At 34.7% G+C, this 16,803-nt stretch overlaps 1 protein-coding gene across 1 annotated transcript in view; it reads left to right on the forward strand.

The window, feature by feature from the left end:
• Positions 1 to 8,642, forward strand: part of LOC129356946 (Fc receptor-like protein 5) — a 39,479-nt gene extending 30,837 nt beyond the window's left edge. The window contains 7 exon segments of the mRNA XM_055026482.1: positions 6,119 to 6,382; positions 6,476 to 6,739; positions 7,467 to 7,583; positions 7,731 to 7,746; positions 7,837 to 7,925; positions 8,372 to 8,422; positions 8,572 to 8,642. Of these exon segments, the coding sequence (XP_054882457.1) occupies positions 6,119 to 6,382; positions 6,476 to 6,739; positions 7,467 to 7,583; positions 7,731 to 7,746; positions 7,837 to 7,925; positions 8,372 to 8,422; positions 8,572 to 8,642 (872 nt within the window).
• Positions 8,643 to 16,803: the final 8,161 nt, after the last annotated feature.

The raw sequence follows: 16,803 nt of genomic DNA on the forward strand, positions 1-16,803 counted from the left end.
TTAAGTTTCGGTGATTTCAGTTAAGTGATATAGGTCAGGTTAAGTCCAAAGTCATATTTAGAGGCAAATATCTGACTCACTTGTGGAAAACTTTTTCTTTTAAAGATCTATTTTTGATAATGTCAAAGTCAAATTCCCTAACTTTTTTTTTTTTTCTAAACAGATAATTATGATGGTGTTATCCTGGTGAGCCCTGTTCATCTTGTGACTGAGGGAGATTCTGTTACTCTGAGCTGCAGAAATAAACAACAACAACTTCTCTCCAATGTGTTTTTCTATCATAATGATAAACTACTCAATAATGACAGCACAGAGGAGCTGAAGATCTCTGCAGTGTCAAAGTCAGATGAAGGTTTCTACAAATGTCATCATTCAGGAAAAGAGTCACCAAACAGCTGGATGTCTGTTAGAGGTGAGGGATTCAAATGTTTGATGCATTTCATTCAGTAAAAGCTTTCGGCTGTTAGAGAGGAACGAAGTGAACGCCGACGATGTTTGTGTTTATGCGCTGCAGATTTTTTGCATGTTTTTCTGACGGTTGTTATAATGACTGCAGATATCTTCCTTTTCTCACGATTCAGTGTTTCTTGCAAATGTTCCCACTGCTGCCGGCTCTTCATCCAATGTGCTGCTGATCACTGGACCGTTTAGTGGAATCCTTCTCATTATTCTCCTGCTGTTTCTGTGTTATTACATGCGGTCCAAAGGTGAGACCGTTCACTCCCAACACGCTTTCATCCAACATGTTTTTATGCCTTTTCATTTTTAGAAATAGTCATTCGTATTCACTTTACTGTATTGTCCTCTCAGTGAGATCCACCACTAATTGTGGCGTTAATAAGAATGAAATGAGAAAATGTAACTCTGTCCTTCCACAGCAGAACTTAAATATAGTTTATGGCAATGTGATCTCTTTTAGGATTCCTATTTAAATTATGAATTTATAAAAATAACTGACCTAAGAATCCTTAGATATTTCAGCCCCCGAAGAGTCCAGAGAAGTCACCTACGCTCAGATTGAAGTGAAAAACGTTGGAAAGAAGAGTGAGTTCTTGACACAATGTGCAAAAAATACAATTGCTTCCATTCTAACCGTCACCTTTTTGTGTTCTTTATTATTTGATTCCCGTAGCAGGAAGGCCTCCGAACACAGACGAGGGCACAGTTTACTCTGAAGTCAGAAGAGGAGCTGCGGGTACGATCGGTTGCATCAGTCTATTTGTGAAATATGTCCCACGATGTCACACTGCTCAGATTATCAGCTACTTGGATTAGAATTAAAGAAAAATGACAGATGAGACGCACAGTTTGGGGAATTTTCAGGGCAATTTAATTGAGGTTGAAATTACAACCTGAATTAGGGATTATTAAACTCAATGACGACTTAAATAACAAAAGATTTATTTGCCAAGTTCAACTACTTTTTATTGTGATACAAGATTAGGCTTCATGTTTTACTTTCAACAAGTCTTTCTCCTTACAGGAGAGTGGAGTCCTGCAGTCTCAGATCAGAATCCATCCTGGATAACGGCGCTACCAGGCAGGACGTAGGGCGCGCTGAACGAATCTGCGACTCATTAATCTCAATGCACACAAGTTAAAATGCTGATCTTTATATACTTTTCAATCGCAAGTTTCTAACAGCAGCAGTTTTTAAACATGGAAAAACATGTTTTAAAGCTCGTAACTTCTGCTCGGGATCCTTGGATAGTGAAGTTGGAAAAAAAGAAATCACTTGGGACTGATTTCTCTTTTAACGAGAAATTTTTCTGTTTTATTCACAAAAATGTTTTTAACATTTAGATCAATGTTGTGCATGATAAACATGCCGTGTATGTTTTAAGATGAGCAAATTAGCAAAGTGGATACACATTCTTATTGTCAGGTTTGTGACAGTAACCTATCCATATTAAAATGGTTGATTCATTGCGTGATCATTTGCAATGGGTTTATTGTTTTGCTAATTAAAATATCTACACAACTGCCCAGCTTACACTTGAATTTGCTGTCAAATTATTGGTTGTTTATAATACCATTTACTTCAATTAACACAGAGATAAATTAGTTATATTCATGTCAATATTCGCTGAACAGTTTCATTGCTTACTAATGTGTTTGGATTTATTCTGGAAGATTTCTTGTATTTTGTTCAACCAACAGTATCTTGTTAACTCATGTGAAATGATTTGTCATCCGCACGTTTTGACTAAAAAACACAAAAACATGACGGCCATCTTTCTTCTTCCCTTCCTGATTGTTCTTTGAAAACAATTGTCGGTGTGTTTTGCCACTTAGCTCCCATGCTAGTGGACACTAATATGCATTATATAACAGCATATATGTCCTCCAAAGACATTTGATATTTTGCAACAATTGATGCAACTCAACAAAGAAGCGATGGTTAACGAATTCAATATAAGACAAGCGAATATTACACAAGCCTAGTTTATGCACTTCACCTAATGCTAACCTTAGCTGGCAAGATACGCTAGCATTCTGCAAGTGACTTTTTCACTTCATGAGACAAAAATTAGTTATTAAAAACATTTTTTTAAAAATTTGTTTCTTTTTTTTTTTTAAAAAACAACTTCTTTGTTGAAAAAATGATTCGTGTTCAGAAAGTTTGGCCGCAATTTTACATTTTTTATGTGCAGAGTTTTTTTTATGATTGGAAAATTGTGGAACAAATTTAACTTCACAGACACTCTGCAATCTCCTCGTCTCTCGGTGAAAGATCTGGACTAACGACAGATATTTAGCACAGATTAAGTGCATTTAGCATCAAACCAGATGCTTTTCCTCGACCTCACAGCCAAAACCCATGCTAGGTTAGCAGAGCTGCTAACGGCTTCTTTACGCTGAGCTAAGAAACTGAGATATGACATATTGGAAATGAGGCCAAAGGGCAAAGGAGGCTCTCATTGGAGGGGACGGATATCTGAAACCTGACACATCAGTAAATAGCTTGAGCAGAAATGTCATAAACAATTATTCCATCAACACATCAGTAACGCGTTACTCTAATCTAATGTATCAGTAACAAGTATTCTAGCCTGTTAATAATTACAATCCAATAATCAGATTATAGTTATGTACGTAGCATAATGACTGTCATTCTCTGGCAGCACACACAAGCTACCAGATTCTGATACATTTTATTGGTCAAAATGCATTGATATGTTTGATTGATAATTGATCTGGTTATGCCTCTTTCTAAAACCGAATTAAAAAGCAGCTCATAAAACAGGACTCAGCAGTTTGGCCAACAAAAATAAAATCTAAAAAAGAAATTTTGCTCTTCTTGAGCAACTCTCTACATCAGTGTAACAGTTTGATCTACAAAATAAATGAAAATTATACTTTTCACATCTAACAGAGCTTGAGCTTCTCACTGATAATAATTCAGCAACTTACCAAACATGAGCCATAAAAAACACTGAGGCAGAAAAAGCCTTTTTTTTTTTTTTTGATTTTCAGCCACAAACATTTAACTAAAATGTCTATAATATGTGTTTCTGTCTCTGATGCTCTGCAGCCTGATGTCCCTGCATGGACTCATGTGTTTACAACAGACACTACAGTAATATACAGTATCAGAATGTGAATTAACTAACTATAAAAAGCAGGTTTTTATCATATAGACTGAGAATTTAAACATCTTAACAAGTTTCAGATGCATTCAGTACGATACGTCTCCACGCAATGTACTGTGAAACCCGTTTCAAACAGCAAAACTTTTCACTCATTTATTTTCAAAACTCTCCTCAAGCCCTTTTCTTTTCATGTCTGCTAACCATTAACATTATAGTGTGGAAATGATAAGGGAAAAAAAAAACAGAAAAAAAAAAAAAAAAAGGAAGCAGCGTTATGAACGTGCTGCGGTGCGCCTTCAAAAAAATTTTCGCAACTGTGGTAAAATTATTGGGAAGAATGTGACTGTCTAAAATATTAGGGGGGACATGTCCCCCCCTCGTCCTCCCAGTTCCTACGCCTATGCAACCGGATCAGGTTAAAGATCAGTGTATGCTGCAGGTCTGACTGATATCATTGTTAGAGGATTATTCTGCGAAAAAATACATTTTCATTCTTCTTCCTTTCTCAGAAACAGACGCTGCTCAATGAAACACAGAAACTTTTTTTCACTCTCCGTACATTTTTAGATTCTTCTTAAATCTATTTAAACTCCAAGCTATTTCACAATGTCTGATCTCATATATCTATGACAGGTGAGATCATTCTCACCCAACACTTGTTTTTAGATGAAAGGGGATTTTTACGTTTTTTTTTTTTCACAGCAGAAACTCAGTGCTGTGATGTCAGTGTTTAAAATAAACGTTGCTCCGTCTTCCTCATTTAAAACGTTGATCCTGTTTCAGACGGCTCCATTTCTCTAGAGACGTTTCAGGGTCTGCATGTTATGAAAGGGAGATTTTTGGACCAAAGCAGAGCAACACAAGGTTCCAGGTTGAGGTCAGGATGAGGAACAGCTCAGCCAGTGTTCTGGTCTCACTCTGTAAGTAGATCAACTTTATCTGTGTGAATGATGCAGATTAGAAGAATGTCGTCTTTCACATCTTGTCTGCTGCAATATCTACTTTATCTTCCATTGTATTTGTTTAGCTTTATTTAGTGTAACCATTTGTTCTTGATGTGTTTGCTGCGACTTCAAACAGGTTATTTCAGTGTCAAATTAGGAACACAAACATTTTGAAAAACTGTTTCCTGTAAAATCAGACGTTAGCACAGATCTTTATATCCTATAAAAACAATGTGGAGCAATGAAAATATTATATAGCAAAGATGAAAAATGAGACATGATGTGATACAAGAGCCTCAAATGATTCATTAAAAACTTTTATCACTTTTTAACCAGTAGAGATGAGTGAAGTTTTTGTAGCTGTGCAAAACGTCTGCAGATGTTCTGTCTTCAGTCAGGATGTGAAGTTTAGAAAATGAAGTTTTAACTCATCAGAAAATCAAGTGTGAACTGAAATATTTTATCTTATTCTTATCAGAACAAATAAATACTCACTATTTTTATCATAGTTGCATTTATTTAACAGGTAAATGGAGTCAAAGCTGAGTGTGAGAGTTTGGCAAATATTTTTGATTTCATTAATTTATTATTTAATGCTGATGAACTTTAAACCTTTATTTCAGTGCTGAACACACTCCTCTGCTGTGGACGAGCTCATGGTAACTTCTGCTTTTAATCTGTATTTCAATAATTTATCCTCTCAGGAACATAATACAGTTTATATTTTATATCAGATATTATTCTGTGTTTATGTGTTAATTTTTAAATTAATATGTATTTGTTATAAATCAAAAGAGAAACGTGCTGAATGTTGGTTCTGTTACAGATCCTGTGCTGACTATTGAGCCCAAATGGTCGACTCTTTATTTTGGACAGATTGTTACATTTATCTGTCACATGAATGATGAAAGAGACGATGACTGGTTCTACCTGTTAAAAAGGAATGGGGAAGATTTGTTTCCATTTAGAGAAGATAAACGTTTCAGAGTTAAATCTCTACCTACTGGTTATAGTGGTGAATATCGTTGCTGTGGTCTGTGGAAGTGGGGTTCAACTTTCCCAAAGTGCAGTAAAACTCTCACTGTTTCTGTCTCAGGTAAGACCTGAATATTTTAAAGAATCACAAATGTTCATATGACTGTTAGCTGTAAAAAACATGCATTTTCTAATTATTTTATAATTTCGATCAGATTATTTTGTTGATAAAATAGTGTCTGAAAAGTTACACATACATAATTACTGGGTTTAATTTTTATAAAGTTAACTGAGCCACAAGTTGAAAAAAAGCAACAAAACAAAGAAAATATTATTTACCTTGATGTGAATAAATAGATTTACTTAATTGTAGAGTTAATCACATTATCTTTTCAGAAGAGAGAATGAACCCTTTTATGTTATTTAATGAAACAAATTCAAACATGTTTTTTTCTTTTTTAATTTCTAAAAAGTATCTATATAAAGAAAAGATGAAAATAAAATGCACTGACACATATTTATTGAAGCATCATTCTTTACTACAAGCTTTTAATTGCAGTTTTTTATATAAGATCAAATATTATGTTTTTGTTTTTATAATTGCAGACAATCCCAAAGCCAATCTGACAGCAGGTTCAACAACCATACCAGTAGGGGGCAATGTGACCCTGAGATGCTCAGTGAAGCCCTCTGCTGGATGGAAATACAGATGGTTCAGACGAACCGAAAACACACATGAAGTTCAACTCACTGATAAAGAAAACAGAGATATTAATGTAACACAAGGAGGAATCTACAGATGTCATGGAACGAGAGAAAATCCCTCATTCTACAGTCGTTCAAGCAACGAGAAAAACATTAAAATAATGTGTAAGTTTGTTTTTTAAGACTGTCAGAAACAACAACTATGAAATTAAATTTCTCATTTGATTTAATGTTTCTCTTCATATCTGATGTAAACAGTTTCCAACCAGGTTTTTGTGACTCGACAACCAAAAGGTTCTCATATCATCAGTGGTGAGTCGATCACTCTGACATGTGAGATCCAGGGAGGACAAACCACTAAATGGACATGTGACTGGATGAGAAACGAGTCAATAATACTGAGGACAGACAGTAAACGCTGGACTTTCATTGTCTCTGAGTCCAGCAGTGGAGACTACAAGTGTCGGTGCAGAAGAAGAGACGACTTGTTTTCTTCAACAAGGAGGAGTGAAACTATAACAGGTGATTTAATGGTTCGTTTTTTTATGAGAAGATTGTAGAACAAAATGTTTCCCTCAAATGTTGGATTCAATGAAGTTTCTTCCTTGGACAGACCAGAGTAAATCTGACTCGTCCTCATCTGAGTTATAAATTTTTAACTGTAGAACAAAAGGAGCAGTTTTTGTTCACTTCCTTTAACAAGTTACAATAATAACACCATAAGTGTTGCTATGTGCACATTGTTCCCAAAGTTGTTCTTCTAGGTATCTAAAGAATAAATCAGATGTGTGTGTGGGTGTTTTCTATGTACTCCAGATATTTAATTTGAAGTTTCATTTGAGAAATGGCACATCTGGACAACAACTGGACAACGTCTGATAATTAAACTTCAAATGACTGTAACTCCTCATTGATTCACCATACAATCATCACTGAGGCTCTAATGAAAGATAGTAACCAGAGAAATGTATTATAATTATAGACATATCAACACAATATAATAGTAGTTACAGTTTTGTGCTTTGCACAAATGAAAGTCAGAAAAATGACCTCCACCCTTATTAAACCCACCAGTAGGGAAACATCTGTCCTGTGAGTGGAACAGATGTTTTTATTGTCAACACATAGAATCACAATTTAACAACATCAAGCAAAAGCTGCAGTTTGTAATTTTATAAGCAAACTAATAAAATGTTTCATAATAAAATGAGGACCAGCATGAATTTTTCCTGGTGTTTTGTTTTTCCAGTAACTGTATCCAATCCTGTCAGCTCTTCATTTCCTGTCATGCTGATCGTTGGACCAGTCAGTGGAATCATTCTCATCGTCCTCCTGCTCTTGTTGTGTCTCTGCAGACGGTCCAAAGGCGAGAACAATTTCCTCTCATTTCATTGTCTCTGGCCTGAAATAAAGTGTTATTGAATCACATGTATTGAAATATGACTTTTGAGATACGGTTCATCAATTTAATTCTGTTGTCCATGATCTAAATGTCTTTTTTTATATTCTCCAGATTTGTGCTGCTTCAGGTCAGGATGAAATATCTGTTCTTTCATCTTTGTCATGAAACCCTTGATCTTTGTTTCATAGTTAAATTTGATCTTTAATGTTTTTTTCAGGTTATTTCAGTCTGAAAGCAGCAGCCAGAGTCCGGCCACTAATCCTGGAGAGAACCAGATTGAAAGTCATTACAGCTCCCTGCTGCATGGTGAGTCACACGACAAACATCAGTATTCATTTGGACATAACATCACTATGTTCTCAATTATTTCTTCATCATTACACAGTTATATAAACTGTATACAAATGTAAAAAAGTGTCTACTTCAAGAGTAATTCCTTTTGACAAAAAACACAACACCACAGTGTTAAAAACCTGAATATTTTGTTTGCTGAACTTAATGTTTATGTCAGAATTAATCTACAGATATTCTGGTTCTGCTGCTCAGTATTACAACATGTAATTATATTATTACCATGAGTTTGATTAATAAAACAATTCATAGTTGTAACAAACTGACAATCATCCCCATCAGAAATGAGAGGATAGCCATAGTATCCAAGAAGGTACAAAATAGATCTTATTATTTTACATAATTTCATGCAGATACCAGCTTTTCCTTTTTTTTGACATTTTTTTTCATATTTACTGGAGGCACCATGTCTGTGTATGAGACAATCCATAACCGAGGAGCCACAGGAAACGGTAACGTATAAGTACTAAAACTGCCAAGTAATTGAAGCTGACTGATTACATGTGGATCAGATCAATACTCACAGTCATATTAAACTATTCAAACATGAGGAGAATCACTAATGTATGTCTTCTATGTATCCCTGTTTCACTTTTACCAGAGAGACCTCGTGATCCAGAAGACGGCTCAGTTTACGTGAATGTGAGGCCAGATAATTACAGCTCAGCATGAAGGTCAGATAAACACCTCACTTGATTACATTGTTGCTGATCAGTTTTTCTACAATTGGGAAATTTGCCGCCACATTCAGCAGTTCTAATGAGAGTTGTGCTGTTTATTTGTGAATTCATGTCTGTATCGCATCTGTCTTTTCTTCTGTAACAGTACTTTCTTATTCTGACAATGATAACATGATGTTTTTAATTAAAGTATAACGTGGCTCCAGTTTCTGACTTAGACTTTGGTTTAGGATAAATAGTATCATCTTTCAATTAAAGTCTTTATTGTCTGGTGGGTTTATTCTACATTTTTAAAGCAGACTTTTGAAAAGTATTAAGCAGCAAATGTTTCTCATACACTTTTTCTGACATATTATATCAGCAGAAGTATTAGGTTTATTTGAAAATAAAAAATACCTTCTATGTTTACAGGAAACTGGAGTCCAGCAGCAACAGATATTCCAGTTTGTTCTCTGGTTAATAAAAGCTGTGGATAACTCTGTTGGTTTATTCTGCAAGAGTTCAACTCTTAACATTTGATTTTTGTCGTTTTATGATGTGATGATCACATTTTTGCAGCTTTACAATGTGGCACATGTATTAATGTTACATCTCTGCAATAGTCAAAAGTGTTTTACATTTGCATTTGTGTTCAAATGTTAATTAGCTAAAGATGCAAACATCTGAGGTTTGCAACATCCAGTGAGAAAAAACCAAAAGATTAAAATGACAAACTCCTTTCTTACTTATGCAACATTTGTAGCTTTTACAACTTTTCTGTTCATAATAAATAGAAAATTGTGACCCAGTTTGTATGTTGGTGCCTGTTTTTCTAGAAACGTGCAAAAGTATATAAATGTACAAATGTATAAACATGAATAAATAACATTGTCTCTACAACACAGTGATGTTATTGATGTGTTCATTAAATAGTAGGTAATGTTTCCTAATGGTCTTTATTGTCTTACTGCAGCACAAACAAATGAGAAAATGAACGATTTAACATTAATTGTAAATTAAATGTAATATTTTAATAAATCACATTTTGGATTCTGAAGGTTTACAGCCAGCAGCCAGCAGATGGCGACATTAAGTCACAGTTTTCCAAGTTATCAGTCCAGAAATGGCCGTCAGTTCAATCATGTTTAAAAAAAAAAAAGGAAAAAAAAGGCTAAGAGTTTAATAAAATTGTTTTTTATTTTCTGCTCTTTCTAGGTTCTAATTATCAGTAGGAAAATAAAACAAACACCAATGCTTTATTTTATTTTATTTTTACAATATTGTTATTTTTAGATGTAAAATTAAAACAGTTGGACATGCAGCACCTGATACAAAATCAATTGAAGTGCGAAGTAAAGAAAAGAGTGTTTTACTTTATGTCCTGATAACAACAGTGAACATTATTTCATCTGTGAATCTTCTGTCAGTGACTTGTGCTTACAGATAGTAGCCAGCAGGTGGTGCTATTAAGCACTAAATTTCTTTCAGCGTTACAGAAAAGTGCTGCTGTCCGGTGATCCATCCAGGAAGAAAACTTGTGTGTCTGCAGGATTCTGCTGCTTCACATGATCCTGCTCCATCCAGTCTGATTGGCTGGAAACGGCAGCAGAACATCTCACAAATCCATCAACAAGCTCAACATCCTCTTCCTCACTGACAACGCAGCTGCTGCCTGCAGCTGCAACAACCATGTTATTTTCGCACCAGCAACAATTCAGAGAGCCTTGAAACACATCTGATTTCTTCTGAAACTAGAATGAATGGGACAATTTTTAGTGGCAGACCCAAACTCTGAAACAATGGCCTGCAGTCTGTATCCACAAGCCTGCCACCAGAGGGCGATGCTGAGTCGTCATATCATTAAAGAGAACTTCTGCTTCTTTGGTCAACACTTCTTGAGCAGCATGCCACTGAAGATGAACTTCAGCACGTTCGCAGTTGTATTTATAGAGTTTCTGCAGGACACTCTGCAAGCTCAGTGGAAGATCTGGACTGAAGTGAAATATTTAGTATAGAAAACTGCAAATTAAGTACCATAGAAAAACAAATGCTTTTCTATGACCTCACAGCCAAAAACCATGCTGGTTTAGCAGAGCTGCTAACGGCTTTTTCATGCTAAGTTAAGAAATGAATATAAGATATATTGCACATGAGGCTAAAGTTAGGATCAGGTTAAAGGTCAGTGAATGCTACAGGTTTGACTGATATCATTGTTAGAATTACATGAAGAAAAGAAAATTTTCCATCCTTCTTCCTTTCTCACAAACAGACGCTGCTCAATGAAACACATAAACGGTTTTTCACTCTCCGTACATTTTTAGAGTTTCTTCTTAAATCTATTTAAACGCCTAACTTTTTCACAATGTCTGATCTCATGTCTGACTATCTACGCCAAAGACCTTATATATCTATGACAGGTGAGATCATTCTCACCCATCACTTGTTTTCGGAAGAAAAGGGGATTTTTACTGGTTGTTTGTCAGTGAGTTCACACGCAACACAAACCAATTAGTGCATTAAACATTTAAACTATTCGTGTGCTACAATGATCCTGCTTACAGTTTATTCAAAGTAAATTCTATTTTTTTATTAACCTTTCTGTTAAAAAAAAAGAAGAAAAAGAAAAGAAAAAAGAAGTCTGGTTCTTATTTTACCACAACTTCTCAACATTGCAACCGAAACTTCACAGCAGAAACTCAGTGCTGTGATGTCAGTGTTTAAAATAAACGTTGCTCTGTCTTCCTTATTTAAAACGTTGATCCTGTTTCAGACGGCTCCATTTCTCTAGAGACGTTTCAGGGTCTGCATGTTATGAAAGGGAGATTTTTGGACCAAAGCAGAGCAACACAAGGTTCCAGGTTGAGGTCAGGATGGGGAACAGCTCAGCCAGTGTTCTGGTCTCACTCTGTAAGTAGATCAACTTTATCTGTGTGAATGATGCAGATTAGAAGACGTCGTCTTTCACATCTTGTTTGCTGCAATATCTACTTTATCTTCCAATGTATTTTTGACGCTTTATTTAGTATAACCATTTGTTCTTGATGTGTTTGCTGCGACTTCAAACAGGTTATTTCAGTGACAAATTAGGAACACAAACATTTTGTTCTTATCAGAACAAATAAATACTCAATATTTTTATCATAGTTGCATTTATTTAACAGGTAAATTGAGTCAAAGCTGAGTGTGAGAGTTTGTCAAATATTTTTGATTTCATTAATTTATTATTTAATGCTGATGAACTTTAAACCTTTATTTCAGTGCTGAACACACTCCTCTGCTGTGGACGAGCTCATGGTAACTTCTGCTTTTAATCTGTATTTCAATAATTTATCCTCTCAGGAACATAAATTAATATGTATTTGTTATAAATCAAAGAGAAACGTGCTGAATGTTGGTTCTGTTACAGATCCTGTGCTGACTATTGAGCCAAATGGTCGACTCTTTATTTTGGACAGTTTGTTACATTTATCTGTCACATGAATGAAGGAAGAGACGATGACTGGTTGTACCAGTTAAAAGGAATGGGGAAGATTTTTTTCCATTTAGAGAAGATAAACGTTTCAGAGTTAAATCTCTACCTACTGGTTATAGTGGTGAATATCGTTGCTGTGGTCATTGGAAGTGGGGTTCATCTTTCCCAAAGTGCAGTAAAACTCTCACTGTTTCTGTCTCAGGTAAGACCTAAATATTTTAAAGAATCACAAATGTTCATATGACTGTTAGCTGTAAAAAACATGCATTTTCTAATTATTTTATAATTTCGATCAGATTATTTTGTTGATAAAATAGTGTCTGAAAAGTTACACATACATAATTACTGGGTTTAATTTTTATAAAGTTAACTGAGCCACAAGTTGAAAAAAAGCAACAAAACAAAGAAAATATTATTTACCTTGATGTGAATAAATAGATTTACTTAATTGTAGAGTTAATCACATTATCTCTTCAAAAGAGAGAATGAACCCTTTTATGTTATTTAATGAAACAAATTCAAACATGTTTTTTTCTTTTTTAATTTCTAAAAAGTATCTATAAAAAGAAAAGATGAAAATAAAATGCACTGACATATTTATTGAAACATAATTCTTTACTACAAGCTTTTAATTGAAGTTTTTATATAAGATCAAATATTATGTTTTTGTTTTTATAATTGCAGACAATCCCAAAGCCAATCTGACAGCAGGTTCAACAACCATACCAGTAGGGGGCAATGTGACCCTGAGATGCTCAGTGAAGCCCTCTGCTGGATGGAAATACAGATGGTTCAGACGAACCGAAAACACACATGAAGTTCAATTCACTGATGAAGAAAACAGAGATATTAATGTAACACAAGGAGGAATCTACAGATGTCATGGAACGAGAGAAAATCCCTCATTCTACAGTCGTTCAAGCAACGAGAAAAACATTAAAATAATGTGTAAGTTTGTTTTTTAAGACTGTCAGAAACAACAACTATGAAATTAAATTTCTCATTTGATTTAATGTTTCTCTTCATATCTAATGTAAACAGTTTCCAACCAGGTTTTTGTGACTCGACAACCAAACTGGCCTCATATCTTCAGTGGTGAGTCGATCACTCTGACATGTGAGATCCAGGAGGACAAACCACTGAGTGGACGTGTGACTGGATGAGAAACGAGTCAATAATACTGAGGACAGACAGTAAAGACTGGACTTTCATTGTCTCTGAGTCCAGCAGTGGAGACTACAAGTGTCAGTGCAGAAGAAGAGACGACTTGTTTTCTTCAACAAGGTGGAGTGAAACTATAACAGGTGATTTAATGGTTTGTTTTATTTAATTGGTTTTTTTTTACTAATTGTAAATGGTAAATGATAATGGTAACAGCTATATGCACCTGGTCCCAGAAGTGTTTTTTGTGTGTTTGTTTTTTCATAAAACACACAACTCCTATGAGTTAATAAATAGTTTATTACTGAGTATTTTAGTCAGAGTGCACGTTAAAGTGACTTTTTGGTGAGCTTAGATTACTCAGATCGTTGTTGTGACATCAGTTTGGATGCAACCTGGTCTGAGCTGTGAGGATAGATCAACAATTTCTTCACAGAAATTTGGTACAACATCCTAACTTCTGCTGTTTGAACGGATTGACTGGATGCAGCGGGATATTTTTTTTAAGTAACATTAATGTCCACTCAAATCCATTTTAGTTTCAAACAGAAATTACACCTTTTCTCAACGGTGCTTCAAACTTTCAATGGTCTGATCAAACAATGAATTTATCAAATAAGTCTGAAAAACATAAAAGGAATGACAAGGTTATTTGTTCATAAAATATTTCATAATTTATGTGTTTAAAGATTGAAATATATTTTTTTCAGATGAATAAAGTCTGTTTCCACTTCATGTTTCTTATTTCCAGTAACTGTGTCCAGTTCTTCACATCTTGTGCTGCTGATCGTTGGACCAGTTGTTGGATTTATTTTCGTTATTCTCCTCATCCTGCTGTGCTTCTGCAGACGGTCCAAGGGTGAAGCCTTTCTTTTTATTTTATTTTATTTTTTGCTCAACTAACTAAGTACACAAATTTGCTTTGATTTTATCATACAAAGAAAGAAGAAAGATTTCTCAGTTAATGTAATGGCAAATCTCTTTTTCACAGGTTTATTTTGCTCCAGGTTAGTTCCTCACATTTTAATTTATTTGTATTAATAACAGTTTTTTTTTCTGATTTATGTATTAAATTGACTGACTATTTTCTAGCAGAACTGATGGAGTCGACCAGGCTGGCGGTCATGAATACAGCTCTCCTCTTCAGGGTTAGAACCTCAACAAGTTTTTAGTGAATGAAAATTAGTGCTTATATTGTGTTTCCATTGTTCTTAGACTTTTATTTCTTTTATGTTATTTCTATGATCTTATACTTATATGTTGATATAGAATCTTGTTTCATTTTTACATGAAACAAAACATGTTTGGCGATGAAAAAATAAGCAAATATATGATTAAAAAACAATAGTAAAATAAATTAATTGTCTGGTAAATATAGGGGTTTTATAATCGGCTTCTTTGGTTTAGATCCTCACTTATAAGCAGCTCAAAGTCCAACAACTGTGTTATTTAACGAGGATCTGTGACTGATAAATAATTCATGTGTTTGAGCTGCAGATAAACTCAAAATGAACGGAAATACTTTGAGTTAAATAATTATTTCCAAACACAAACAACTTACAACATCACCAAATAGCCGACACTGGTTTTAGATTTTTGATTTTGATTTTATTTATTATGAGATAATCTCACTATGAAGGCCTCGAGAACCAGAGGGTGGCGCTGTCTCTTTGAAAGAGACAACAGGTTTTGTTCAGAAGCAAATCCTCAGGGAGTTGGATTTGAAATCATGCTACGCCACAGTTATCATCACCAGTAGAAAACGACACAGTATTGAAGATTTTTAGTTTGTCTGATTGATGATTTCAATGTTTTCTGTTGTAGAGGTCACTCCAACATATGCTGAGATCAACCACAAGGCTAAAGCCAAAAGAAAGAATAAAGGTAAAGACATATTGTTGTAGCGTTGTTGTTGTTGTTGTGTATCATCATAACTAACGTGCATCATCATTGTCTTGTTGACAGAAAGGCAAAGTCCTGCAGCCACAGATAAAACGGTTTATTCTGGCATCAGGTCAGGAGCAGCTCTGGACGTCGACTCTGCCATGTAGGCTGTAGGATGTTTTGGTTTATAACAGGATTTATGATGTGAATTAAGTTCATAACATTCTTATGTGCTCTGGTTACACGTCTTCAAAAAACCTGTTACAGCTGAATGAACAAATATTGTCTGAAACTGAAGTAGGTAAAAGAAATATCAGACACACTCTGCAGTGTGAACAGAAATGCTTTGCAAAATCCGGTGCAACTCCGGTATGATGTAGATATTTTTTAATCTAATTGACCTGGAGATCCAGGCTGCTGCCAATATTTTGAATTTGGTCCGTTGCTGTTTCATATCCTCCATCAGTTTTATTTTTTCTTTTTGCTTTACTAACTTTTATAACGTCAGGTTCGGTTTTAAAAGAGTGACGGCACCCTGCATACTAAATTCACTTTTGAGCTGAAGCAAAATAGTCTTTAAAAAATCAAATATTCTCTCACACTTTTCAATTGTTAACTTGTAAATATAAAACTCTTGTCTGATTTTTTGCAATATCACGTTTGCCTTTATGACACAAGCAATGCTGTTGATTTGTATTTTTATTTCATTTGTTGTAGCTTTTTAAACATGTATTTGTTAAAAATAACCTGTTATGTATCAAATATACATAACTCGATTTAAAATGTAAAATTGAAGCGAGTGGACTGCCCACTAAAAACTTACAGTTACATTCATGTGTATTATGCTTCTCAACTTCTACTTTGCAGCTGAATGTGCAGCCAGAAGTTTGGACATCATGTTTTTATATGTAATCATTGCTCTTTTTACCTTCATTTTTATAATAAACTTTGTTATTGAAATGCAAAATAATCTGTTTATTTCCCAGATAAAGTTATATTTTTCTCTTCTGTAGGTTTACTTTAAACATCATTAAATGGCCCACACTGCGGTACAAATACAAAACAAAAAAATCACAAATAATAAGTGGCAGATCATTTCAACTTGTTTCAGGTATTTACTGCTGAGTAGATGAGACACAGAAACAAATCCTGCCACAAAAGATGAGAATAACTTATACACTGGCGCCTCAGTGAAACAACTACAAATTAAACAGATATGTATCTTTCTGGGGTTCCTACCTAATTGGTGCTCCTACAGCAGATGTAGAGGTTACTTGATTAAAATTTGAGAAGGACAGGGCTTTTAAGACAAGAACAGTCAATGGATCATCTTTTGTTTTTTCCCACATGTTCATCTACTTTAACCCATTTAATCACAATTTTTTCCATGCATGCATTTCAAGCCTTAGACCTCCCTAACATGCAATATTCATGGATTATTGCGTCTATGTAGGCTTTATAGTCTAATTTACACAGATCTGATCTGTTTACACTATAAATCTAAGAAAAAACAGTACATCTGGATGACATAGTTTCAATGTGCCAAGTGACCTTTAACCTCATTTGGTCATTTCACCAATGGGGTTAAGTCAGGTGAAAATGTTATCATGCATATTTATGCATCCTGCTTAGTCTCGGTTCCCTCAGACTAAGCTTT

This window comes from Poeciliopsis prolifica, unplaced genomic scaffold (genome assembly GCF_027474105.1).
Source record: "Poeciliopsis prolifica strain line A6 unplaced genomic scaffold, Auburn_PproV2 SCAFFOLD211, whole genome shotgun sequence".
Taxonomy (NCBI): domain Eukaryota; kingdom Metazoa; phylum Chordata; class Actinopteri; order Cyprinodontiformes; family Poeciliidae; genus Poeciliopsis; species Poeciliopsis prolifica.